This window comes from Varroa jacobsoni, unplaced genomic scaffold (genome assembly GCF_002532875.2).
Source record: "Varroa jacobsoni isolate VJ856 unplaced genomic scaffold, vjacob_1.0 scaffold_885, whole genome shotgun sequence".
Lineage (NCBI taxonomy): Eukaryota > Metazoa > Arthropoda > Arachnida > Mesostigmata > Varroidae > Varroa > Varroa jacobsoni.
In genome coordinates, this window is record NW_019213787.1 from 18,527 (window position 1) to 46,516 (window position 27,990).

At 40.3% G+C, this 27,990-nt stretch overlaps 2 protein-coding genes and 1 long non-coding RNA gene across 14 annotated transcripts in view; 1 reads left to right on the plus strand and 2 right to left on the minus strand.

Moving 5' to 3' along the window:
* LOC111264683 (uncharacterized) overlaps positions 1 to 27,904 on the plus strand; it is a 39,930-nt gene extending 12,026 nt beyond the window's left edge. Inside the window, exons 3-19 of one of the 7 annotated variants that reach the window (XM_022840756.2) lie at positions 2,446 to 2,502; positions 5,954 to 6,009; positions 13,015 to 13,130; positions 13,783 to 14,046; positions 14,695 to 14,844; positions 15,612 to 15,713; positions 16,697 to 16,762; positions 17,509 to 17,592; positions 17,870 to 17,914; positions 19,768 to 20,094; positions 21,380 to 21,594; positions 21,856 to 22,011; positions 22,244 to 22,441; positions 23,509 to 23,632; positions 23,789 to 23,831; positions 24,982 to 25,234; positions 26,212 to 27,904. In XM_022840756.2, coding sequence (XP_022696491.1) covers positions 2,446 to 2,502; positions 5,954 to 6,009; positions 13,015 to 13,130; positions 13,783 to 14,046; positions 14,695 to 14,844; positions 15,612 to 15,713; positions 16,697 to 16,762; positions 17,509 to 17,592; positions 17,870 to 17,914; positions 19,768 to 20,094; positions 21,380 to 21,594; positions 21,856 to 22,011; positions 22,244 to 22,441; positions 23,509 to 23,632; positions 23,789 to 23,831; positions 24,982 to 25,234; positions 26,212 to 26,338 — 2,383 coding nt within the window. In that variant the 3' untranslated portion in view covers positions 26,339 to 27,904. Of the gene's footprint in view, positions 1 to 2,445; positions 2,503 to 5,953; positions 6,010 to 13,014; positions 13,131 to 13,782; positions 14,047 to 14,694; positions 14,851 to 15,611; positions 15,714 to 16,696; positions 16,763 to 17,508; positions 17,593 to 17,869; positions 17,915 to 19,767; positions 20,095 to 21,379; positions 21,595 to 21,855; positions 22,012 to 22,243; positions 22,442 to 23,508; positions 23,633 to 23,788; positions 23,832 to 24,981; positions 25,235 to 26,211 lie in introns of all 7 variants that reach the window. The other 6 variants (XM_022840755.2, XM_022840761.2, XM_022840757.2 and 3 more) reach the window with 6 other exon arrangements.
* Positions 514 to 3,870, minus strand: LOC111264685 (uncharacterized). The gene is made up of 2 exons (XR_002682994.2): positions 3,685 to 3,870; positions 514 to 1,207 (listed from the first exon to the last, which is right to left on the minus strand). It is a non-coding gene; the product is annotated as an uncharacterized LOC111264685 (long non-coding RNA).
* LOC111264684 (exosome complex exonuclease RRP42) lies at positions 6,624 to 10,580 on the minus strand. 6 transcript variants are annotated; one of them, XM_022840766.2, is made up of 6 exons: positions 10,444 to 10,580; positions 9,159 to 9,303; positions 8,608 to 8,719; positions 8,097 to 8,253; positions 7,644 to 7,926; positions 6,624 to 7,341 (listed from the first exon to the last, which is right to left on the minus strand). In XM_022840766.2, exons 2-6 carry the CDS (start codon positions 9,264 to 9,266, stop codon positions 7,105 to 7,107), a joined length of 897 nt encoding a protein of 298 aa, XP_022696501.1. In that variant the 5' UTR covers positions 9,267 to 9,303; positions 10,444 to 10,580; the 3' UTR covers positions 6,624 to 7,104. The 6 variants fall into 6 exon arrangements, with proteins under 6 accessions (XP_022696501.1, XP_022696500.1, XP_022696503.1 ...); XM_022840765.2 differs by lacking the exon at positions 10,444 to 10,580 and adding an exon at positions 9,552 to 9,617; XM_022840768.2 differs by lacking the exon at positions 10,444 to 10,580 and adding an exon at positions 9,509 to 9,616 and having other exon boundaries at positions 8,097 to 8,257; positions 8,639 to 8,719.
* Positions 27,905 to 27,990: the final 86 nt, after the last annotated feature.

Here is a 27,990-nt window from a genome sequence, read left to right on the forward strand (position 1 = left end):
GAAATTCAGCGATACAAAAGATTACAAAACAAGCCACCCTTTGATTAAAAACAGTTAGGAGAACTATTTGAGCGGTTCTTTATAAGGTGTCACACTGACAAGGACTATCGCTAATAAAAAAACTGACTTACAATCATTCATGCTCGTCGTGAGCACCATTGTCAAGCAACGGTCCGGGAGCAGCTCGAAAGGGATATTTGATTCGATATTAGGGTTTCTGGAAACCTTCACACCCAGCCATAAAACCTCCGAGATCTCCGAAGTAACAACGGCAAATTGATCGTAATGCAGCTTACAGTCTCTGCTTCGAAGTATAATTTCGTAGCTTTGTAGTGTAAATTTTTTAAGTTTTGTTGTGTACAACTGGTAATTCGAGCTAAATCATGGGGGCAAAATATAATGGTATTACGTTGAAGATTTTTTGTTCATTATAATGTAAAATTATTATTACATAAAAATTATGTGGTAAATATAATACGTCAGGACCTTTATAACGGCAAAAAGGCCATAACGGACAGAGAACATTAATTAACATGATTTTATTTACTTACACTCAAAATCAAAAAAATAATAACCATTAAAATTTTAACCATTAACACTAAACGAACCAATCACGATTCTCGTATCGAAGTTTAACCAACACTTGTTCCCTTAAGGACAATGTCATGACATCCTTCTCAGGGGGTGTATATTATTACAGAAAAAGCAAAAGCTAAATAATGCTATCACAAGTAGTGTACTTTAGAAAGGTAGCCTTGGCTAGAAATTGCTATAATCAGGCAATAGAAACGTGTTAAGGAAGTATAACTTTGTCGATAAGGCATATTTGGTACAAAGGGACTCTTGTAGGCTAGCCTTCTTCTTAACGACAATATTATGCCCATTAAGTATCGCGAGAGCTGTACCGGTAAGATGCTGGGTCTAACTTATGGGTCTGATTTATATCAAATAAAGATTTCTTGTTTAAGTCATTTAATGACTTCCTGGAAATTGAGTTTATAACATAAATGATTCTCATGTTTATATTATACAGAGCGGTATTCTCTCTTGGAAGCAGATGATGTCTGAAACAACGCTTAACGGAAGTACAGGACATAAAACTTTGCATACACATTTAGGAGATACTTCCACGCCACCCGTTCGTGCACGCATCTTACTTTTTTTACTTTGGCTTTCCTTGCAAATGGGCTTCTCGTTCACCTCAGCCCTATAAAGTAAAAAACAAAACAGAAAATAAAACATTTCCGCTCTACTTTAGGGGTTTAGTAGAATTAGCCTAAAGAACCCAATAGAGAAAGGCTTTATCGTCATACTTGTTATGATATTACCTACACCGTGCTTCAGATAAAGGGTAGTTAAAGGTAAAATATTTTCGATTAAAACAAGATTAGCCTTATGAAATGTACCTATCTAATGTGACTGTTCTCCTTGCAATAAAATAGTACGGATAATCCCTACAGTCGCATTCAGGCCCTCTCAGCTTACTTCATACGACAAAGCCTTATAAGCCCTAGTCTTTCCATTGTAATGCCGATCCAGCTCTGTCGGCTAACATATCAATATAATAAAGGAGGGTTGTAATTTACCGTAAACTGTCTAAAAACGTGCAATGATTTTGGTTTACATTGATACAATTTCGGGAACGGCTCAATACAACCGAGTTTGCTAACCTAGACAGGGTGGTAATGAAATGTTTGCTTGTTTCCACTTAAAAAGAGGGAAAGTAAATAAAGTCCTAGACATGTAAAGTGGCAAATTTATTCAAGTGCTACTTCGATGTGATTTATTAGTAACAATATGTGTCCCCTTTGACAAAACGTTGCTAGTATCATAATCAATATATAATTTTTTTAGTTTCTATGACGTTTCATTTGCTGCACCAACAATAGGGTTAATAAACAGCATCAGGTCTATGAAGTATTATTAAGCCAAGTGTTATTTATTGCAGGGTAGTCTGTATAAACAGAAATTGCCTAGATTTGAAAACATATTTCGTTTTGTGCTGAGAGTCAGGTACCTGAAGGAACGCTTAACCGAAGCAGTACCAAAGAAGCATTTCAAACATCTAATATGACTATTAGATACTGTGATGAAAACAGTGCTCGGTCAAGTTATTGCAGGTTTAAATGTATGTTACCTAACTTTCTTTATTGATTTTCAAATAGCGATTGCTGTTTCCTTGATGGTTCTGCTTTGTTTTCATCATAACCCTCCATTTTCAGAATCAGCACATAGAGGCACAACTGATAAAACTACTACAAAGCTGATTGATGGCTTTAGGGTACTGACGGTAGGTTAACTGCCATTCGTTTGACCCTTTGGTCCTTAGCTCGAGCAGTTCATTCCATCTAGAAATAATACGGGGCTATTTTAGGCACATTTTTTATATATATATATATATATATATCGGCTTCACTAACGACCGAAATATTATTTTTTTTACAGAGACGACTTTCTTGATCGAAATCTCGGATCTATTGTGCCGAAAAAGAAACTTCAAGAGTGAGTATTATTGCAAAAGTGCGTTGTAATTAAAGAAGTTCGCTTCAGCGCCACCAGTTAGTGGTTTACTCATTTAGAAGTTTAACTATGTTTAAACGATCCATTGTTGGTAGGTGCATTCCATGTTACTTGTATTGCAAGTTATTGACGTTCGGGCGAAAACTTAAAGACTCACATATACCGAAATCTGTTTGCGTCGCTTGCGATAACAGATCCGTAAGCTCAACTTTGCTCGTATAATCTCGCATTAACAACCTTGTATTATAAGCTATGAAGTATTGCAAAAATTAGGATAATGGAGCCGGTCGTTCTGTATTTGTATTTTATGTTACGCAGAGTGAACGTTTAATGTTGAGCTTACTTCAAAGCGAGCAAACATCTTGCAGAATATCTATTTTTACGTATTTAGTGATCATCTCAACTTCGTAACCATGAGTTTTTTTGGTCTATCTACACGGCTTTCGTAAAACGTAATACCACATAGTTCTCTTTCAAACGTAGGCAGACAGCTAAGTCTAAGCTAAGTTTCCTACAAATTAATCATCTGTGAAGCGAAAATCTATTTTTATCGATTTCACAATGATTTGTTGCGTAAAAAGCTACAACAACAGATTTCGACTCAATAAACTCCTAATACCAGTCGAATTATTCATCCCGTGGATTGTCTCGGTGAGACCTCACACCTCACAGCTTCAAATCTCTTCAGACAGGCTCCTTCGTGACCCGCTTCCAGATGTTTCGATACATACATACTATACAAATACATATTTGTTTTATAAACCAAGTATGGCAGTTACCACCCACTAATTCCCGTATATAAATATACGCTTCACGATATGCTGAATCTTTATTTCCATGCGGAATATTATATACCAAATAAGCTCTTCTATCTAAACTTTCCTGTCATGAGTTAAGCTTTTTTCGCTTCATTTTTCCCGATTGCTGTTGTCGGACTTATTCCATCGCTTCATAAGCATCAGCCATCGTCACACCAACGTGCACTAATTTACGTAATAGCCGTTTGCCTGCATTCGTATACAAATCCCATCGGTGCCATATTTCACTCAACATCACTCTGGAAATCACCCTGAGCTTTCTCCTCTTCTACCACGCTCTATTTCTTTTTCATTGTCGCTTTTTGTCGGTGGCTACATTCGAGTGAGGACGTTATGATTTACTCACACTTTCAGGCTGCTAACACTGGCCACCAGCATTTTGAAGTCAGAGTCTAACATTTAGCCAAACCAATGCGTTATGTACGCCTACGGGAACTATGGGAGTACAGAATCGGTGCGCAAGAGCGCGATTTACGTTAAAATGCCAACGACAAATGAATTACTAGATTGTTTTGCAGCATTGGCCAACGCGTGCGAGCGCCTGGTACAGAAGTAGAAAACGAACCAGCGATTAAACCACCAGAGTTAGCCCTTTCTCTTTATACATATATATGTATATCTTAATTCCATAATCTGATACAAAGGTACCTCCAAGGCCAATTCGAGACGAGTTTTGCAACTGAATTGAAGCAATTAGTAGAACCATAAAGATAATTCTAAATGTATATTTTGATATTTAAAATAAGGAAACATGGCCTTGAAGACAAAGTGTTTTTTCTTGTTTAATTAAAGAGCGACTTCAACCGTTAAGCAAATTGTGCATAATTAGCTCTGCGTGTTTGCGTGTCTAGTGCGTACGTGCTTACCCGTAAAACAGTGTCGTAAAATATTCCGAAATAGCATATTGAAAAGAAAATAAGAAGAACGCAGAGTTAATGGAAAATAACATAGTAAGCAAAAGGATCCTTCTGTATTCACCAGATCAGACAGAAGTATTTTTTTTTCGCGGAAAAGCTTGCCAGTGTGAACATTTTTATGAAATACGCAGCTCCTTTAGAAATGATAATAGACACAAAGTAAGAATGGATTTACTTGTTTTCATACGTAGTGAATTCGGGAGGGTAGTAATTTCAGAATCAAAAACTTCATTCGTCGTTTGTGAAAGGCGTTCTTGTTTATCCTTCACAAGAGATTTTCCTGCTACGTTCGGATGCTGGTTCACAAACCAACGTCTAAAATTAGCAGTATTATTGACTATAAAGAATGAAAAACAGATAAACAACTTACGTCTGTAGTATCGAGACTCTTTTTAATAGTAAACGTAAAATATTGCCTTTGGTGGTTAGTTATGTTTTTGTTTCACTGGCATTCAGGGAGTTGTTTTGTTGACTAGGTGCTCCATCACGTTATCTCTATAGAGTTTGCTGTATACGCCATATTTTGCTCCGAAGTGTGCGTTGGATAGCACGATAAGTACAAATGTACTTAAAAGTCGATGTAATTGTTACATCTTAGCATTAACATTTTCATCTAAATAACAGATGTTATAGTCAAGTACCCTTTGAGCCTTTAGTACCTTTTGAAACCGCATTCCCGTTTAAATGTATTGTGTGATGTATCTTCTATCGTCTGGCGCACATATGCCCCTACAATTTCACATAGATTAGAGCATATACTGTTAGAAAAACGTCAAACAGTAAAAATATTTTCTTGAAATGAAAATGAGCCCCATTTGTTTTTCTAGACGGAATTTTCCCTAAACGCATCTCGTAACTCGGCATCTTGAGCTGACGCTTGTTGCGATTGGGTAACGCTTAGACGTAGTTTCCGACTTCGGAAGCACATAAATCGTTCACTTTTTCTTCTAGCATACAAAGACAATTAGTTCATTTGGCAGACCACAAAAAATAAATAGCCGGCTCTCTTCCTAGCCTAATAAAAAACGTCCAGGGAATGCTGCTGCTAGAATAGACGAGATCAACTAAGAACCTTCCGCAAAAAAGTCGAACGGGTATTGGCTAGAACAAGAAGCTCTGAAGTCTTTGGTCTCCTTCCTTGGAGAGCATGAATGAATCGAATATAGTGCTATATTATACGGCAGTGGGTTCTCCATCGAGATCAGTATCCGAAAGAAGAATGATTGTGTACATAAATGTGTGATACCTGGATAATTTAATTTCTAAGAAATACAACAGTAGTTATATCTTAATTATCGAACTATTCTCGTTGCGATATGCTACTTCTAATTTTTGAATGATTTAATTAAACTAAATCTTTAGTAAACGCTGCAATATATCAGGCTCGATAATAACGCTAGAAACTACTTACATAGGGACAACAAAGGAAAACCCCTGTTAATTGATTGCAGTACCTTTTTCCAACTGAACTAACTTCTTCTACTCTAATTATGGCTGTTCGATGGCCCCTTCTCCTATTGCATAAAATTTCATTTGGCTTTGATGTTGAGTAGTCGATTAAAACAAAGAGGCTGACCATTCTACTCAGGGATAAGCCAAAAGACTAAAGTTAGTTTTTTCAAATGTCTAATGTGATACAATGTCTTCCTTACGCCTAGTACAATTGTTAACTGTACCAATGTTATATTTCTTTGACAGATTTCGTCCGCTACCCCGGCAAGAAAGCGAGACCGACTCAGCCGACGACGAGAAAGGTACGTGTTAGAAAATGCTTTGTTGTCCGCAAAATTAATTTCAACTTCTTATAATCTATATTCCCTGAATATTCAGTGATGCAAACCCCTCGATATACTTCGCTAAGAATTTAGTTTGAGTGTGAATATAGCGATAAAAGTAAAAAACTTTGGATACACCCCAGTAGTTTCGGCAGGAACCTATTAAGGGCATTCCACTTCTGTAGACATCAAATCTGCACACGTTTACGCGCTTCGGTGTCCAGCCGAAGTCTCAAGTTAAGGAAGGTTATTACGAAGTCAAACGTCCTTATGGCGCGTAATTCATTCGCGTTCTTTTAAAAATAAAAAAATTTATTTCAAATCAAAGTTTCATTCCGAAACTCAAGATCTGTGTAATCAAAGACCCGAGCACAACTTTGCTAAATGACTTTCTGCCATAGAAATGATGGTCGAAACTTTGTAGATTTAAAAGACTTCAATAATTGGGCGTAATCATGACGGTATCTTTTGCTTCCTTGAGTTGGTAGTTTCCTTTCGAAACATATGTATGCGGAGCGTTAGCACAACTAAGCACTGTAGTAACGGGTTCGACATAACAGTTTGTATTCTTATAAATAATATCACGTGTTCCATTGCGTGACGCTCCTGTGCAACATTGAACTTTATTTAAGTAGTCTAGGGTAATATACAGATCAGTATTAGAAACAAGTAAATATAATAATCAATCAGATTATAATATTCTCTCAATAGGTACTCCCTTTCCACGGGCATACAACCCATCCTGAACCGCAATAGTAACAAACAACCAGTGGAAATAACCTTAGGTAGGGCAGCTTAAACTGCCCTATCTATAAACCAAGCCCAGTTATTTGATTTAAGGTCTACAATGCACACATATTGTCGCCAGGTCAGACGATAGCTATAAATTTGCAGACGTTACTTTATCTTCTATCGCACAGAACAACGCATACGTCAATATGAATTTATTAATTATAATTTTCGATGTTTTCGGTTCACTAATCTCACGCTATCTCAGAAATCGAAGATCACTAAGTAAAAAGTCGGACCGCACATTATACGAAACGAGAGTTTATGAGGAATAAGTAATATATTCTACAAAAGAAAACCGTTAGTTCGTCCACTAAGTTCTTGCGCTTTTACGAGTCGCTTGTCCAACGCTTTGTGCAAGGCAACTCCGATCTCTTGAGCCAGTTGAAGTGCTTCAATCAGGTTATGCGTATGAAGGCTTCCGACGCCATTCTTCATAGTTGTAGCAATACGGCCATTCGGGGCCACCGCACAGCAGAGATGGACCGTGGTGCATTCGGCTTCCTCCTGACTGACGTCAACCTGGAAATTGATAAAAAATATTTTAGACACGATTACTCATGGGCCGTAAAGTTCGCTCGGAACTTTCCTTCACCTAGAAGCAGCCGAATGAGAAATTTTAACACAGCAAACATTTAGTTAGAAAAGAATAAGGCGCGTTTGCAAGGATTACCGTCATCCTCACGGTTCGGCTCATATTAAATTCTTTATCGAACTCTTCCCATTTGAGGTACGAAGCTCACTTGCATCGGAGCTATGGTAAAAAGCAATTAGGGACAACTATTAATTTGGGTTACTAGCACAAATTAATTAGGGTTACTTACTACAAATTGTGAACCAATTTTGGAAAGGGTGACGAAACAAGGAACCAAGCCCATTTCTAAAGGATCAACAGCATGTGGATCGTCAGAAACTTCGATCTCTGGCCGTCCATCCTCGCCTATGCTGACGCTTAATCGTGGAATGCGAAGATCTCTTAGAGCTGCCTTGACAGCTACGGATACCGCGTCGTATAGACTGCCACCCAATTCTAAAATGAGCACATCGACGTAAAGTGTCCATACTTGCTGGCCAGAAACAATGCACAAAGAACTCAGATCCAGGAATCTTTAAGCAGAAAATGAATAAATGCGCACATAAACCGCGTATGCTTGTTATTCTACGAAAAAATAGGTTATCCATTGGACTGTGGTTTTTCCCCTGATACTAGGGGAGGGCGGCTTATATATGGTCTACATGCGAGACGCGTATAAACTGTTCACGCGGATATTGCCCACCTTTTCGAGACATAGGCTTCACTGAGAGCGCCTGCTATCTGTTGTCCAAGATCATCACCTCCGCTTCCTTCGAATTCGGGATCAGCGTTTGCGGTGAAATCAACAAAAAACTCGATTCGGCCACTGTCAGGCGCTGAAGGTTCTGGAGCACCAATCTCTGCCTTAATTCAGATAAAGCCAGCTCACTAAATGATTAGCGCCCATGGTCTTTGAAGCTATGCCCACTCTGTCCTACTTCTTAGAATCGCGAATAAGGTATCATGATCTACTTGTTATTGCTTATAGTTCGCGGGAAAATCAGATTTCATTTCGATGAGCGAATTAGCACTTTACCCGTATGGGTTAACTTTTTTTAGAGAAGATTGCCAACTGCATTCTATTGCCATATTTTATCTATCATGTATCATTAAGGTCGTGTTGTCCGCTGCCGACGGCTCTGACTGATCGCTGACTCTAACAACTACACCGCTATGCCTTCCCCAGACTACAAAAAAAAAAACTGGCAATGTACCTATACTCACACGTGACCTTGAATAGTTTACCTTGATGCCCACGAGAACGTCGGTGTTGGCTATACGAACATGAGACGAACCGCTGCAATTCGGCGCAGCACCTAACTCCATCTATATAGAAACCAAGTGGAAGATATAATTAACAAAAACATTATAATAACAAATTATTACAATCTAGATGAAGTTTTATCTGGGCACCTAATCGAAGTAATGGAAGACCTAACCTTCCAATGTGACTATTGAGCCTTTGCACAAAGTGAAATCTCCAAAGAACCTTCATTTAATAGCAATTGTAGCCAAATGTGTTGCAAATCTGAACGTAAAAGATAAGTAAACAGAGCATTTTATGATATCTTTAGGTAAAAAAAAAAGTTTGACTTCCGGTCAGTACTGAACAGCTGACTCTTTAGTATTGTAAGTGCAACTGACTTCGATGATAAGAGCATTCTACTGGACATAATAAACATAACTACAAATCATCTTTCACTATGAAAAGAAAATAGCTTTTTGACGCATAGAACACCAATTCAACTTAAATTTGGGCACTTACTTCAATATGTCGATACTCCAGACAGCTTCTCCCATCACACCGAAGGTTGTCTTCTACTCCGTGAATAATGAAAATTCGTTCCGAATCACTTAGTAACGTAGTGGCCATGTTGAGGTAATGTCACTTACTATCATTCGTTGCTGGCCTACCGAACAAAGCATTAGTTGAACAGAAAAAGTGCAACGTATAAAAGTTCAACCGAGGGCTATCGATACATGTACATGACACACACTCTATTTCTTGGGTCGTGTCACACGCCGTGGATTCAGAAACGCTAAAAAAAAACTAATACGGAAATTTAAATGAACAAAACCCCTCGAGAACGTTTAACATAGATGAGATATTCTTACCCGCCACACGCATTCGGCAATGGAAGCAAAATATTTACGTTACCGGTCGGCAAATGGAGCAATAGTGGCTGTTTGCAGTTAGTGCGCACAGCCATGATTGTGATCTCTGCTTGTCTGTATCTTATAGCTTGTATGGCCCACACCGTACCACAACCATCGGCTAAGGTCGCAAAGTGAATTATAGTTAATTGACTGAAGCTGATGGGAAGCGCGTGTTAGAGCCAACATAAGGCGAAAATGACCGCCCGAAAAATGAAGACACACCGGCTAACATATGTTCTGGGGCCATATATAGGAACCGAGGTAATCTTCTGCTCTATAGCCTGATTTAAACTCGGGTTCTCTCGTTTTTTCATTTCAGCATGTGTTACAAGCTCGTGGGAACAATAAATATTTTCCACTTTGATCGCATTTTTTAAAATCTAATTTATTAACCATAGATATCTAGGCCACTTACAAACGCGGCTTGTACTCATGCAAGTTCTTATTCAATTTGTAAGCACGAACTTTTACAATAAACATCATAATTGATACATCTCCAATTATATGTCTAACTAAAGCTCCTTCCCTTGACGCTCGTGAAATGACACCCAGCTAAAATAGTTCTGTCGCTAATTGCAATGGAACTAAGTGACTCTTGACAGTCCGATTATCTAAAAATGCATAATGTATATAGTATACATATATTTTTTGTTCTATGCTAAGACTAACCACCTTCAAATCAGTCTGCCTTCGAAATGCGGCGCGTGGGTGTATTTTTTGTATCCTTTCCATCAGATAAAAGTCGCCTTAACCATGTCTAGCCTAATTGCCGTTTAATTAGTCCTTTGTGTTTAATCTCTTGCAATGCCGACATCCGATACGATTAGTCTATGACAAACTGGACATGTTCGATAATGCAGCCGTAACGGCCGAGTAGCACTTATTCAACTTACCGATTAACGGGACCGTGAATCGTGTTACAATCGCTTTGAAGAAGTTATGATGTCAGTATTTTCTTAGAACTTTCGAGAGGTTCGAAGCCACAAACAATGGGTGATGCGCTCACACATGGTCTCAACACCGCTATGCGAGCCTTGGTGTGTCAGACCACACCCTAAGCGGAAACGAGCTTACGTAATGTCGTCTGACTGCTTCCTCGCCACTGATTTATATTCCTGGTTCGCAACTGGTTCCAATTGAGGACCCTAATATGACAAGTCCGCTATTTTGCAAGTACGTGTTTCTTATCGAACAATGGTTCTCGGACTTGCGTAAAAGACACAAAGCCCCAATACAAAAGCTGTGGAAAGACTGCGCTTAAACATGCGTGAGGTCTGCTTGAAGTGACTGTCCCATTTAGAAATTTAGGACATTTGCAATAAACAAGACACCTTGTATCGCCGTTCAGGTATGGTTTTTGCATAGGTTTGGGAGAAGACCTATCTGACAAACAAAGGACTTATAGACAACAAGTCTAAGCTAAACGACATCATGTGTAGAAGGCGAAAATAACATGAAAAAGAAAATTGTTACAGCGGTCTAAGATAGCACCTAACGTACGATCTACGTAGAGTTTTCCGAGAGTATTATCTGCTGCATAGCGAAGGTCTTCAGTGGGCACTGGTGCAGGTACCTTCACCAGCACAGCGTGTACCAGTTCTATACTATATTGATCCTTCTCAATATTTATCCCTGTAATTATCGTACTTCTATTTGTCTTCGAAGTAGTATTCCCTTCGCATAACCCGATCACGTCCAACAAAACACAGTGTATCTTTGAACGACAAGCTCTTGGCATTGGCAGAGCATCTGGTTCATATGCAATGGGTGACTCATTTAGCGTTCCCATGCCGGTCCCGGTGAAACTTTCGCTGTTGCTGCTTCAGTACTTGTATCAGCCGCCATTGTGACAGACATAGCTACACCAGCAGCTGTAACGAAAAAGCAGTGGTCCGTTAAGAGAAACGACCTTGGTGTTTAGTTTTAGCCAAGGGCTGTACCGCGTTCCTGTCTGTCTAGGCAGGGGCCTATAGCCGCCGAAGGTGCTGGTTTGCTTCCTGGACCTAAAACGAGCCTAACTACTACCACTGCTTCTGTGATTGCTAGCACACCCACGGTTAAGCGAATAATGCAGGCGGCACATTCTGCAAAGTAACTATTGAGCTTATTGTTCCTTTTTCGATCTTAGCCTGCTATCTTCTTCATGAAATTCAGAATGTTCCTGGTATTGTAATGCCGATAAAGATGTGTATGTTCAGTGAGTTGCGTTAACAGTGATTATATCTGAAGAAAATTGTTTGTTGCTGCTCAATTAAAAACCTAAACAATCAATATGGATAAACAAAAGGATTCCTGTCATTAGCTTCTCGTTGAGCTCATTCCAGTTCTCCAAAAAAACATTCCAAAAAAAAATTCCTTGCGCTCAAAAGCCATAGCCTAAATAAACTATCCTAATTATTTGCAGGCTTTTATTACCAGTATAATAATCGGAGCCTAACTGCTTTTGCATTCGAAAATAATTACTTATGGCCAACCAAAGATCAGGACTTGACCACCAAATCCCTATTAGCTTTTCCTAATAAAATATGTTATCATTTCCGTCTTATTGCGTTACAACGTATTAATATCCTTCGGGCTGCTTCATTAATGCTGCCATCAATTTCCTTTTAATGGACTTTATAAGTATAGTGATTCAGCAAGCCTAACCAATAATTAGTTTACTAATAGTGACAATGCCGGATAATTCATTCGTAAGGCTAAATGCAGGGAAAGGTTACCTCAAAAAATCCTATTATAGATAGTAGACTAAGAGACGGTACACTTCATCCAGTTCGGACCAATGTGTTTCGTAAACTCAAAAGGGTTTCCCGATCGAGTATATACATACCGAGTCTTTGTTGAAGATGGCCGAATAGAAAACGTTCGTTTCATTATGAAAGTATGTTAAAACACTGTTACATTTTATCTGTCATTTCGGTTGGGTCCTACTTTTAAAAGTCTGCGTATTCGTCAAATATCTGTAGGTAGTATCTGTGAATAACGTGGCAAACGTAAGAACTCTCTACACGTTCTTCACTAGATGCCTTAGCTTACAAACAGCGATGATTCACTAGAAGAAAATATCGTGGGAAGACCTATATAACTGGCCAATATCGTCGATTACGCGTATTGTAAAATTATCCTCACAATGAACAGATATGGCATAGGATGGCTTGGCGAAATCTGTCATCAACATATTCCTATTACGAGGTAGATTAGATATGTATAGGTAGTTATTGATATCATGAGATTCAGAAAGATGTAGTTATCTCGGCGTTCGCCTTGCTTGTTTGTGAGCAATTGAATGAACGATTTTTTGAACTTCTTAAGACATATAAGTCTGAACTTGGTCCGGTACAAAATAACGAACCCAATTATTCGTTAACCTTAAGCCATTAATAGATATATGAAACGGTCATGCATAAAATATATGTATGCGTAACCGTTTAAATCATCTATCGAAATTTGATGTGTTTCATTCACAGAAATAATTCCTTCAGTTCCGGTAAAAGCTCTGTCTGAATATTGGGAACACCCGGACCAAGAGGGTTTCGAACCTACAAAACCCACTCCGGGCCATCTACCGCCCGAACGCATCGAGGTACTCAAACGCGTCCAAGTTTCTTCGTTGCTTAGAAATCATTTCAGCTACATTTCTAATTTACTTGTTCCTAATGCTTTCTTGCTACCTTAACTAAATACATAACAACAGTAGATATTTAGTTAGATACTCGTCAATGGATACTACTTACACACGCCGGTCTCAATGTAAAACACTTACGGCTTAGTAGTACCGTACCTATTTCTCCAAATGTGGGGCTATCCCTCATCGTACGTTCATTTCTTAATCCCCGTTCTCCCGGTGTGGTAACGTCGCTACCTCAAACTTGCTCTGAGAAGCGATAATTAATAAATCTATTGGTGACCGTACCACAACATTTCCGGTTATCCCTTTTAGAAGCAAACACAAAATGGCGCCAGTAAACCTTTGTCGTCGTCATCATGCACTGACAATGTGCTTGCCCACTAATTTTGGAGGCGTATAGTGGTTTAGGTTCGAAACCGAGCGTAGGCACATTTGGCTTTTTGCTGAAAGCTAGCCACCTGAAGCGCTACTTTACAGCAGTATTGGACGTAAGACTCGAGTTATTCAACTTTCGGAGATTAACTGAGAGCTGGGACATCTCTGTTGTTGGCTTCGATACCGTTTGGATTGTCGTGTTAACGAATATGCACGCGTCACTAACGACCAGATCGACGAGTGGCAACGACGCGACGCGCTCCTTCGCCAGCAGCGATACGAGGAGCAACGAAGGCAAGACGAAGCATTCGAACGGCAGAAATTCGCGGACGTGAGGCACGATCAAAAGCAGGAGCAGCAATACCAGGCAATAGGAAAAACAGATACGGTCAGCGCAATGGCTGATCAGGGCCAGGACAATGTTCGGACAGTAGAAGAGACGCTACCTGATGGAACCAAGATCATTCGACGAATCATCACTAAAAAGGCCGGACAGGTGTGGTACTATCACTTTTCGTTGCCATAGGACTTGTTTGTTGGGGGGTTGAACCCAGCACGCACTTTTTGATTTTATGCCCAATTGAATGACTGTGTTGTGAACGACCCACTCATTCATATTACATGTTCAAGCTATAGTTGTTCAAACGATATAAAGTGGGCGTTTTACGCGACCGGCATTGCTGACGAACAGCTTTGGAGCCAACAGGGACGTGCTTTTGATAGGGCATCATTTAGGGAAATACGCAATAATATGACGCCCCACGTTAGGCAAGCAACTTTTTTCTCATTGCTATTATTGCTAATGTAAGTTTTTTTTCACCCACATCGAGTTCTATTTTCAATTGTAAAGCATCAAAAGATAAGGAAATTTTTTATAGACTTCGCAGTGCTTTCGAACGTGGGGTAACGGCGACTAATACATATTCTTGCAATCAAATTTCAATTAGAGCGAAAGAGATCCAGAATATTTAGGACAACTTGGTCGTATTCTCCGTTTCGATATCTTAAAGATTGGCTATGAAAGGGAAAATATGCCATTATAAAAGGTACAATCGTTCAAATATTACCTTTTGTTGTAGTTTCATTTGACCAGGAAGAATGGTTAAAGCGCCGTCAGTAATAACCATATATTCCCTTCTATTAGGGAACTCCTATACCGATGTCCGATGGTGAGCGAGAGGTTCAAGAGTTCGAAGACGTCTTGCCTGATGGAACTAAGGTTATCAGACGGGTTATTCGTACGAAGCGACCGGCACAACAAATCCAACAGATTCAACAGCAGAACGATGAAAACGTTAGTGTAAGTTTCCAGAGTTAAAATTCGATATATCATAGTTTCCTAAATGGAGTTAATTTTATAAGAATACATTACATTTCTACCATTGGAACAAAGCGCTAGCAACTACGGTTGTCCAGAGGATTCCACTTAGCCAAATGTGGCATTAGGATTAGTTCATAGATAGGTGACTTGTTGTCAGTCGTACACCGATTACCGTTAACTATCCCAGTTCGAGTCGAGCTTTGGCCTCGAGCGTTTAGAAGCTTCCGGTTGACCACTGTTTGTCATTTTGTTTATCTGTCGCTACGTGAAGGCGTGGGGTCGCAAGCTCTGTTTCGATTTCACCAACGGTCCTTACTGGCACATCGACGATTTCTATTCGCTACACACCGCCTGTCAATACGATCCACCCCTAAGTAGCTCGTATAATAGTAGTATATGCGCATCTATATAAACGTGTACGCTTGTGTTTTGTCATGTTCTAATAAGTGCTTTTGCAGTTGACGCATCTGTAGAGTAAAACTATTTTATTATGTTTTTTTTTTCCTTACGTCTTAGAAATAGGTCTTCAAATTTGTGCGTTTGCTCTTGACAACGTTAAATCCTTTACTTTGGAGCTATAATATACTGCATTGCTCCTGCTGTTGTTATTGTTGTGTATCGTAGTTATAGCGTAGCTGCTTCGATCTACAATCTAGAGCTCTAACCCTGTTGACCCTGATGGCCATTCCGAGCCAATAATGCCCGTGTATTTGTATTTCATTACGTTTCGTAACGAGTAGATTCGTCAGGTGGAAGAGACGCTTCCTGACGGCACGAAGGTAATCCGAACGTACCGAACGGTCAAAAAGCAGATGCATCAGGAGGAAAGCATGGAACCGCAGGTACGACCAAGTCGAGGGCAGGCGAGGTTACCGGTCCTTTTCTATGCGCTGCTTTGTAACATGGTTCGATTTGTAATTCACTGCATATTAACGGGTGACTGCTATGTTTCGAAGTGCGCATTTGTGTGAGTTTATTGCGAGGTTACCTGGCTATCTGGATAAATTCGCTTGTTATTGGTCCCATTCCGCCATCAAGGACACAGACACAACATGCGTGTCGATGAAATGAGAATAAAACATGACCTTCTTTGTTGTACCTACATAGTACAATGTATAGTGATGAAATATGTGATAATATAGCACTTTAGTTATTGAGTTTAATTTTTCAAATTTCAAATAAAGCTTCTTAAAAGCAGACCTGAGAGTATTTGAGCAAAGACAAAAGTTTGTTCTTTTGTTCGATACCGAAGTGCCAATGGGGCTAGCAAGGTGCTGCAATGACAATGTCGTTTCTATTTTTGGTACAGCCGTCTGTCTTGGCAGAACGCCCATAGTTAACTGGTAATTGGTCAAAAAATAAGAGCACGTGTTCGAAATCGCTCGATCACCAACCACAACACCCACCGGGAACAAAACAACGGTCATACCTGTTTTTGGTGGCATCTAGAGCCAGTTTCAGCTGATTTGAACTAGACAATAGAGAAAACAGACACAGACCCGTTCTCACTTTCTCGTTGGAGGCAAAATTTCTCACATAGTCACATAGTTCACAATGTTATATCTGTCGAGCTAGGCAGATCGAGATACATTTCGACTTTAGAGGCAAAAAATAGATATTGACCTTCCATTGGAAGAAAACGCTTCGTTTACTGAGCTCGAGGGTTAATCTCAATTTTTCGTTTTAACGTTTTGTCTCGTCGATATAATGGTTTGCTAAGTTTTCCAAGGTGCGTCCTTCCATATATGTTAGTACTAAAAGGACAATAACTACAAGGCCTCTCCTGACTGCTAGATGGAAATTAATAAGTTTCATTCATTCTTAGGATGACGATGGGGATGATGATCGGGTTCAGCTGCATCAGACCGCTAGCCAACAACAAACCCAAGAGGTGCGACTACAACTGGATAATGTGTGAGACTAGTTACAGTAATAATAACAATAGATATAACAATTTTTGATAGCCATATTTATACCGAGTGTGTGTTGTCACTTGGCTTGTACGGAAGCGAAGCAGCGCCCCACTGCAAGATGACTGGAATCTGGAATAAATTTCTCTATGTATTGTCATTTGTATAGAAGCAATTTTTTTCAACCATGTCGTCAAGCGAAGGCCATGCAGCAAGGAAGTGTTTTAAACCCATTTCAAATAGTAAGATTATAGAAAATATTCTGGATTCGATAAAGCGGGCTACTATGTATGGCGCGGGCACGCACTTACTAGCAGGCTGATCGCAGGTGTGGGCTCAGTAACGCGAATTTTCCTTAATGCGGCTTCCGGCAGATCAAAAAGGTACAATGGCATGAGTTTAGCTGTGGCAAACGTTTAAGGCATTTGTTCGATAAGTTTTAGGCGAGGCTAATGTGAAAGAGCAAAAAAATAACCTCAGAGAAAGACGGAGATAGACACATGGATATTTAATTACATCATATGGCAGACAAAATTCAAATGACCACACCTCTCTATGGGATCAACATAACGCGACAAACACACGCGCCCCTTTCTAATCAACGAATATATTTGCTTTAACTTACGGCGACATGAAGGCATCGGTGACTAATTTTTGAGTTTCTTAAATGGCTAACACGCGCTCGCTTCGCTTCATACCCCTGCCACTGATACCCTGCATTCGACAGGTTCAACAGCAACAAACCCAAAGGATTCAACAAACTGAACAACAACAAACAGTCCAGCAAACGACAATTACCCAGCGACAGCAGGTAACGACAAATGTTGCACTTAATAAAAATTAATCGAAAATATTTTTTAATATACATATTATATGACATTGTAAAAAGAATTTATCACACTGCCGTACTACGTTAGGGCGCTGCTAGTTGTCATTTCATACAAAACGGCATATCGATCTCTTAAATAATAAGAATCATTAAAAAAAGACTTCGATAGTATAGTTTGGTCTTGCCATTCCGCTTATACGCATAATTATAATATATTTGTTAATTATTCTAATACGGCTTGTCTAACATTGCCGTTCAGATCGAGCGAAGGGAAGTGCACGAAATGACTCACGAGGTTCACGAGGTACTGTTAAATTTATTTAATTTGAGCCCTTTGAGAGAAAACAGGTTTGCTTGCTTGCTTGCTTACATAGCACGAGTGTCCCATTTACGAGAAAAGAGCTGCAATGAAGCCTATTCTATTTTACTACGGCCGGTTTTAGTATCATAGTTAGGTACCGCTGTAGCCGGCTAGTGATTTCACCGCGAATGCAATGACGGATCTCGAACTTGAACTATCTTACGTAACTCTAAGTTTAATAGGCATAGGGACCAAGCGATTTGAAGGAGGTAGCTAGGATTCGCGGTTATACGCTTGAGAAAGGACGAGAAGAAGTAACTCTATCGAGCACAACGAGACCTTCGATGAAATGGTGCATCCAGCAGCTTTTTAATATTCGCTGTATTTATGATCAGCAGTGTGTCATTGGACCGTAGTTTCATTACAATTTTTGCCTGCCCCACCTCACAAACAACTCAGCCTTTATCATCTCGAAAAAATCAAACAACCGATTATTTCTTCTGCACTTTGACGCATGCTGTTGTGGTTACCTGTACAAATTATTCCTAGTGCCTAAAATGTTTTGTTTGTTTATTCACGGTTTTCAATGTTTGTGATAAGACGCATAGTTATCACAGAGTGTGCTTTCTGTTTTCTATAATAAATCGTCAACGCTAAACGTGTCAATTTATCTTCTCTCATAAATTTCAGTTTAATCAATGTAATAATAACTACTTTAAGTTCATCTATGGTTAATTAAACATTAAACAAACACAAGCTGATATCCGGCTATAAACGAGTTTCCAACCAGTCTTATCATACACCCAGACAACATCGTTACGACATTGTGACAACAATATTGTGACAGAAACGTTTCGTGAAGCAGCTTTTTACAAACAGAGCGAAAATCTGCCGGCTTTTTTGCTGTGTACCTAGCGCTTAGCTGGCTTCAGGTTGAAATTGCACGAGCTCTTACACTTTACATAGTTACGCCTAGAACATATTGCTCGATGAAACACGATCGACTAGAGCCTGGACAGAGATGATCAGGTAGCTCGTTCGCGTGAATCACCCTCAGTACTCGACGACAAGGTGCGCACGCAGGTAGTCTGCTGCTGAGAAGGTGCTAGGACATAACATAAAGGCGATGATTCAGATAAGGAGAAAGTGTTTCATGTACGAGTAGTCTTCTAGCACCAGCAGTACAAGGTTGGACGGCGATAAAAGGAGAGGCTTACGGCTTTGAAAAATCTGTTAGCCTCTAACTACGTTTAAGTCAGTAGCCTGTAGGCGTCCACGCAGTGACAACTCCGCTGGGTTAAATCGATTCCCGAAAAACAGAAACATTGCGTTACATTCATTATTGCTGCGACTTACACAGATCCAACAAGAACAGCATCAGCAGATCGAGGAGCAAAGGCCAAATCTGGTATCACAGACGACAATCAGTAAAATATCATTCAACAGCAACAACAGGTAGACAGACTCCTGAGCGAACACTTTTCGCTTTTTTTGGAAAGTAGCAGAGAAGCACCCGAGCACCTTCTATAGGCAAGCCTTTATGTCGTCTTAAACACACCACTACCAACATTTCTATCGAGACCATCCCATTTATACTAAATTAGATGCAAACAGCTAATGTCTTTTTCAGCGACCCTAGTTCGAGATAAATACAGATTGATTAAAAATTTTAGGTGCTATTTTAACTTCTTTGTATGTGTATCTTTTCCTTAACGTCACTCACGATCAAATCTGATACTAATATCGTAAGAGGCTCCATTCATTAACTAGTGTTCGTTTTTATATACTACTTCCTCCTAAAATTACAATTATTAAGAGCTTTAGATTGAGGAATATCAACGATGATTACGTTTCAGACGCGATCTCGGTCTCCGCCGCCGCGTACGATTGAAGCCGCTCCTGAGCCTCGCCAGGCTCCGAAGCCCTCTCCTCGTAGCCGCTCTCCACCCCCTAGACCTTTGCAGGCAGCACCAGAGCTTCAACGTCCCCAGCAGCAGCCCAGAGGTGGATCACCCCCGCCTCGAGTACTTGGACAGGCCCCTGAACCTCGTCAGCCTCAGGGCCAATTACAGCAATCGCCATCGCAATCTCATTCTGAAACCCCTAAGGCTTCAACTGCAGCTCCCGAGCAACAGCCAACAGCCATGCAGAGACCTCCGGCTACACCCGGTACTCAGAGAAGGGTATGTGTATTGCAATTTTCAAAATATTACGGCATTTTCCTTTACCACTAGAAACTTCGGAATGTACGGAATGTTGTTATTACAATATTGGACAGTTCATCAAAAAGTCTAGTCAATCCCTCGATTATCTTCATTCACTTTTTTGTTACCCTTCCTTTTGGATTGTTTACGAAAGTGCTGGAAAAAAGTTTAAGCATCTCTTTCACGTTTTCTGTTTACCGACTTCCGACTTGCAATTGATCTTTATTACACGATCAATTTACATAGTGTTGTTGGGTTTCATTCATCTGGCCAGACCCGGCACACGTCATTAACTAAGATTACATTTGTAGATAGTTAATAATAGTTCGTATCACTCAATGATCAACCTTTTACTAAAAGTTTAGCCGCTTTGCTCGTTGTCATTAGATCATCATGAGTCAAGTCGCACTCCCGCACAGCTTACCAGATTATTTCAGGCCATACCATGTGCTCTTGTGCAGTTTTAACTAGCCGGAACCCTCGATTACGTAAGATTCTTGCCTGACGTTACGACGTTAAGGAAACGCTTGTCTTTTCCATCAATTCTACCAGCCCAAAGACAAGGCTATAGGTGGGTCGTTTTGAGACATTTCCCGAGGACAGTGATCTCTAGCCATTCATCCCGAAGCGGCATCACCGTGTGAAAGGAAGATTAAAAAAGGAACGAGGGAGAAAACTACCTACAATTATCGATAATGATCGGTTCTTCTTTCACCGGCGAGGTCAAGTCCTGTCTATAAAAGCTACTCAATGAAAGAGCACATCCGTCAGTTCGCGCGCGGGTGTTGGCTGCTGAGGCTGTAGTGGTAGTGGACGTAGCAATTCAGTCGAAGCGACTCACTGTCCCTACCGTCGTCGTCGTTGTTGTCATCCTCGACACACTTTGAACAGAGACGGTTTCCTCTCACCAAAAGTCAGCGGCAGCAACAGCATGAAAAAGCCAATTGCGGTAGTCATACATTCCGGCATTCACGTATACCCACACAAACAAACATGCATATAAACGAGGGTAGAAAACCTTTGCCCTAACTATTTGTCTGGCACAGATCGACTGGCGGGTGGGCTTCCCCCGTTTCAGTAGAAGACTTTACAGCGCTAACAGTTTTGAATGGTAGTTGGAAAAAGTGCGTGCTGCCGCAGTATTTCTGTGCATTCACAGGGCCAGACTAGTGACTGTACAGATAGTCAGCTGAAAGCTCGGCTTCAGTAACACCCTTGTATAAGTTCAGCATTGTGATTGTGTTTTTTTTTGCTACGGTTTTAGGCGGATCGCAATTGGGAGGAGCAGCAAAAGCGCGAATTTAAGGAGTATTTGCGCATTCGTGAGCAGCAGGGTCCTCCACCACAGGGTCCCAAATCGAACGCCGACTACGTGAGTAAATACCAAGAACAACTGTTAAAGAGGAGGCCTTCACAGGGTGGACACCAGCCAGGATCTATTGAAGATTATCGGAAACAATACGAACGATCGACAAGAAGGTAAATGGATTATAATCTCAGACGAAAAGTGTTGAACATAAATGTGCGCATTTTGTATTTCTTCGATTCGAAGACTGTCACTATGCAGGCATCGAAGATCATGGCGTGTCTATCGGAACCATCTTGAACGAATGCCATTACATCGTATAGTGCAACATATTGATAAAAGTGAAGGTGCTATCAGTCCGATGCAGTTATTCTCGTTTCTGTTAATTAGTAATATTACAAAATTAAATAAGTTGTTATTCTATTAAATTATAGAGAAAGTACACCAACGTCTGCGCCACTCCCTGGTTCGAATACAGAATACCTCCGTATGTACGAGGAGACTCTCAAGAAGAAGGAAGAATACGACAGACAACGCGCGGAAGATCGCTTCGAGAAAGCGCAAGGCAGAACCCAGGAAGAATACAAAAGGTCTGTACAATATTAACATCTTTGATACTTAACACATTACCACTGTTATTGCCTAAAGGAAATTGACGTATTATTAGGCTGTGTAAGCTCGAACACTTTCGAAGAGCTACGGTTGTGTAACAACATTAAATAAATTGTCCAAGAGTTTCACTTCGTAATGTCATTTACACATATGGCTACTCTATCGGAAGTTGATTCTGTCTTCTATCCGTTTATCTCGTCTGTTGGGCAGATTCTACGAAGACGAGCTACGGCGTAAACAGATTCTCGAGCTTGAACAGGAAGAGGAGCGACGGCGCTATCTTGAAGAACAATCTAAACAACGAGAGAATATTTCCCGTAGTAAAGAGCTTTATCAGCAACAATTGCAAAAGGACATGCAAAAAAAGGAACATTTGATTACAAGACCAACGGGACTACGCCCAGAGAGGTAAAACAGCGAGATCCATTGCTTATTCACTACAAACATGACATTCTGCTTTTTGTAGGCCTCAATCCGTCCAGGAGGTTCCTAAGAGCAAGCATTCGATCTACCGCAAGAGTTAGATGTGTGATGTGGATCATTTTTGGATTTTCTATTATACCAAACGTTTTAGTCCACGCGTATTGTCCGTTTTAATAGCAGTCTTGAAATCAGTGTTTAAGTAGCTCTTTTAGCGCGTCCAAAAGACCGCTGATTCAGTCTATTGGCATCCCCACTCAGGGTTGAGGTGGCATGATTAATATGTTATACAAAAGGTCCTGTCTGAAAACATCTCGCTTTTGCTTGTTATCTCGGTAGCTTGTTTGCGTTCTTTCGAAGAAGTTTTCACTGCTACTCGTTTCTAGGCTGCCCGTGATGGTCTCTTAGGCAGACGCTAGTAAACGTGCCAAAGTATCTAGAGTCTAGAATAGGACAAAATAGGCAGAATACATTGGCAATTTTTTGATCAAAGCCTACACAACACGACAAATACCTTAAGGGCCATTACATGCCACTGTCGTGGTGGCACTGTTTGGTGCGTTGGTGACATGTACCCGACATTCAGGGGCAAAGCTCAATAAGTAACATATGAGCTGTTGAAGAAATGCGAGCAAAAGTACCGAAAAGCTACTTTGGTTTACTATTTTAGCTACAGGACTAAAAAAATGAAAGTTAATGGCACAATTTACATTCTAGAACATACATGGCTGATATCAGTATTATCTGGTGCCATTATGAACGAAAGAAATATAAAAGTTTCTTAGTTAAAAATATAGATTCGTATATTAGAAAAATCATACAAACAACATTTAGGTTAATGATTTTAGGTTGATTGCTTTTATACGTTATCTTAATGAAGATACTTCTTTTAAGAACAGTGCACAAATATTGCATATAGGATGGTGCACAAAAAAGCTGTTTAGCAAAAACTGTACACAGGCAACTGCAAGCGACAGCATCTGCTATATTATTTATAAGGATCTGCTATAGGATTTATAAGGGGAAGTTTAAAGGATACTACTATTTTGTTACAGAGTGGGTGCTCAGGCCAATCACTGGGAGAGAATCGCTGATGAGGAACGCATTAAGATGAATTTCAAAGTTCCGCCATCGCCAAAAGTTCAGAGGAAGAACCTTGACGCGTGCTGGCCACCAAAGGTATAACTACGTTATAGTAGGCCTTCCTAACGCCTGTCAAAACTATGTTTTATGTAATGATATTTTAGACGTGTTTATCATAGCGTTGAATCATGACGGTTTGGTTCGAACATGTGCTTTTAATTGTGTAAATCAAGCGCTTTTAATTGATTCCAGCGTGAAGATGGCGTCCTAGTAAGACCGGCCTTCTCCCGCGAAAGTAAGTGGAGTTGCATAACGACTTCTTTTGTATGGGATCGCTCTAATGCATTTTGTCGTGTACGAAACCAATCTCGTTTGTCGTGGTCCTATCGGGGTTTGTTTGTAGTGTGTAGTGAACTAACGGTTCAAACAAACTCAGGCGCGCAAGTGGAAAAACAACATTTTAAAATTGACTTACACTGTACGAATATGGGCTCCAATCGAAAGATCTAATTTGGTCTGGTTATATGTGCTTAGACTTGTGTTTCCGTAACGGATTATCGCGATCTTATTATCAAGTAAATCATTTGTTTTGCCCAGAAGAGTATGTGCTGTTCCTTGAGCCCTGGTCTTCGTATGTCTCCGTGGCCAGTGCATGAACCTTCGCTAGCTTATGTATCTGATGCGTGCTTATTGTGCTGCGTGCTAAAATATAAAATAACTCTTCTGTTATGTGGTAGCTCGGCATGAAACCTTTTAATCTTCCGCCCTATCTCGCAAAGTGATCCAATTTTAAAGGCGTTATCACAACACACCCACGACGCACCACGGAACGGCCCGAATTCAGGCAATTTCGCTGTTTACCGCAAATCTCTCCTTCATCTTTCCAGCTCATTTTTATTGAACCCGTTCTCTCTTACCAGTGTCGACATTACCTACAATGACCTCGTGTTTGTTATTCATTCGAAGACTGCTTTCAGATTATTCTCCCTTTTTGCGAGACCTAATGACTCAATAAGTTTTGCTTGTAAACCCTTGCACTTTGCCGTTGAAGTAAGTCTTGTTCAATGGCAACGTTGAATTCATAGTTTTGGCTCCTCCAATTCCCTTGACTGCCTTTCATTACCAGAGCCCTTCTTCGACCTAGAGCCTTCCCTGCAAGACAACCTCGGTTAGTCTCCCCGGTTTTTGGTTGCACAACTCCCCTTGTTGGCCTTCCCTTTTTTTACTGCGTTTTGATTAGATATATATATATATATATATATATATATATATATATATATATATTAACTCGAGTCCTTGTTGCCGTGCCGTGGATGCCTTCGGTGAGGTGGTGTTGTCGATAATTGAATCTAACGGAGCCGCTTTTCGTATTGCCGGGTAACTGTACTTGTCGGGCCATCTACGCCCTCTGGTGCTATCTGGCCGGATCATCATCGTTCTTGCAGACTCGTTCCACGGCAGCTCCCGGAAGGTGTATCAATGGCCACCCCCACGAGCATCATCAATCGATCGTGATTACGAAAGGCCCCCGACACCAACCGGGGGTTTCAAGCATGATATCAACTGGAACCAGCAGAGGGAACGGGAAAGCATGACCACCCCTCCGCCATTTGCTCGTTCTCCACAAGTGGGGAGGCGCAACGTGGTTTGGCCACCACCGAGTCCCACTATGGAGCACAAAACATCATTCGAGCCCGGGTAACGACCGCGAGCAAACGAAGTCACTGACCACTAACGTGGATGACATTGATGAATCGAGAATGTTCAAGAAGTGCATTTAAAACATAGTTGCTATTTTCATTCACGTCGGAAAGCTGTTCGTTATCTCGACGTATAATGTTGACTGCGGGTGAACAAGACAGGGGTCATCGTAGATAGGGGCTTTTTAGTTTTGAAATCTTTCTTTTCCGTTTTAGTTCTCCTATCGGATTAGACGAGAATTCTGTCTGAGTCGAAAGAAACTTCCTTACGTATTAGCATGTGCATGACGTAATAACCATAGTGTAGATAGAAATCATACGACGTCTCAATTTGATGTTTCCATATTCCATAGAAAAGTTTCACTTTCTTAAGAAAGAAATAGAACTCTATAAATCGCAGTCCTAAGTAATTTTTTCATAGTACAAGCTCAGAACAGCATTAAAAGTGATGATTTCTGGTGGAACACTCCCTGGAACCTGACGTTACAGTTCTGTTTATTGAGGAATAAAGTCTGAACACTTTTATTTCAGCATGAGCATGTAGCTGCAATAAAATCTATAGAATCTATAACTGAGCCTTCTATTTAACTGAATCATCATTACAAGATCAAGAAGGTAAGTGCTTCGTGGGATCAGAAACACGCTGATCCCACGAAGGTGAAACACGCTGAAACAAAGCTTAGCTTAACGTTGCAGCTATTTGGCTGTGTAAAATATCTTTCCCAAAATCAAATGTAACCTCGTGAAGCAGCGTTGAAAAAACTCCTGATTCTTCTGCGATACTTCCCGTTTTATTTTTTTTTATAGCTATCAAATTATCACAATTGGCAATAATAGATTGTTTTAAATAGACCATGAGGTCAAAATGATCAAATAACATTTACTGCGCATTAAAGCATCCTCATTATACGATACCACCTATTAAATTTTACTACAATCTATTTTGTCCCTCGAATCTTGTCGTGGTTATTCCAGGCAGCGTCGAGGCTCGCAGACTGCTTCGTTAGAAGACTACCTGTCCCAGCAGCGAAACCCGGCCCACATCCCGGCGACGTATAGACCGCCACCAGGAACCTCGCATCACGAAGATCACGATTCTTAAAACGCCTAATATTTTCAGTACTTCGAGCTTCACGGATACCCCAGTTATCTGTTCAATAAGTTTATGTGGCCTGAGGCCGGCTGCCTAACAATGCCAAATTAAGCACCTAGCAATGAAGATGAATCAGTGAGAAGCCACCGAGGACAAAGAGCTTGCATCCTCATTAGGCTATCTAAATTGAATGATTTGCTAAATCAATAGCGGCAATATTATATAGTAACGTGATGTGAATTTATTAATTTAACGTTAAATGAGGACAGCATGCGTTTATCATGATAAAACCTTTACTGTGCTGTTATTATGGTCCAGTCGCAGTTCACCATACTATATCCCATTGTCTGAGACAGCATCTAATCGCAGGACTAGATGTAAAACTGAATGTTTAGCACTGCGCCTTTACATTGTGAATGCTGACTCTTTCCAGCGTGCATATTTCAAGGGGGGTCATTTGTTTGGTTCGTACCAGTTGACTCGAAGTTATCCCTTCCCCATTAGCTATATGGTATACACGTGGAGTTCTACTACGCAGGATTATAATGGAAGATATGGTCCTTTTTTGTTACTAAATTCCAAATTAGGATTATTAATGAATCACACGGTTGCGAACGCTGATGCAAACGTGGTGCAATTAACAACTTGTGCTTAGCAGAGCTAACTCCTATTTGCGAGCAGTAGATGCATTGGACGAATATGAATGAGTCATTTATGACGTAACTACAGATTAAGACCTTGATTGATCTTCCCCTATCGGAGCAACTTTTGGATTGCCACATTTATTGATCAGTTCAAACGGCCGAGAATCTACTGAAAAGACAGACCGTGTCCGTCTGAAAAACGATGCGCGTGAGATAGATACCTCAGAGATAGCTTTTACGTCTTCGATAGAGTTGCATTTCTCTTAAGATACTAATGTGAGCACTAGTTGAGACACTCATACAGGCATAGGCAGACATATATGTAAGCGCATTACTGGTTGTGGAGCAGTGCCCACGTCGGTTTACAAATTAGATGTAGTAAAACTATTCATAGATCGCTACTGGAACCTCTTTCCAGGACGACTTCGACTCATAATGCAGAGTCCTTATTATGCAGAGTTAAATTATTTAGTAACGTAAAATACCACACTAGCTAAACGAAAGCGTCAGTATACATGTTCTTAACACAGAAGGTGGTATTTTTCGCGCTTGGTGGTTAACTAGCGCGTCCTGTCAAGTACTGCGGCCGTGATATGGTTCAGTTAGGTAGGGAAGAAATAGAAACAAAATCAAAACTAGCTCAATTGGGTGACTAAAATGGGCCAACAGCTTGAAGCTGAGCTGAAAGCATTTTGGACCAACATAACGTTGACCTGGACACAGACTTGCATGAACTCTTCCACTCAGCACACATCGGATAAACCTGCTTTGATAACCTGCTATACAATAAATGATGAGTTTAAAATAATGGTCTTTAAGCGAGTAACTCTAATACCTTTGTTGAATAACAATGATTGTGTACATGACCATATGAAAGAAAGCCTTCTCTTCGTAAATAGTTATTGGAAATAAACCTAATATGCAGCTAAAACACCGTGTCGTTTTTAGGAAATCCTAGGTAGAAGCAATGAGTGGAGACAAACGTATTACTAAGGTCTCAATCTGATATATAGCTAA

Coding starts and splice junctions, on each gene's coding strand:
- LOC111264684 (XM_022840766.2), bottom strand. CDS start 9,266: ATGGCCACTACGTTACTAAGTGATTCGGAACGAATTTTCATTATTCAC. Junction 8,254..8,607: donor AAGGTCACGTGTGAGTATAG/GTACATTGCCAG, acceptor GAATTAAGGCAG/AGATTGGTGCTCCAGAACCT. Junction 7,927..8,096: donor GAAGCCTATGTCTCGAAAAG/GTGGGCAATATC, acceptor TTCTGCTTAAAG/ATTCCTGGATCTGAGTTCTT.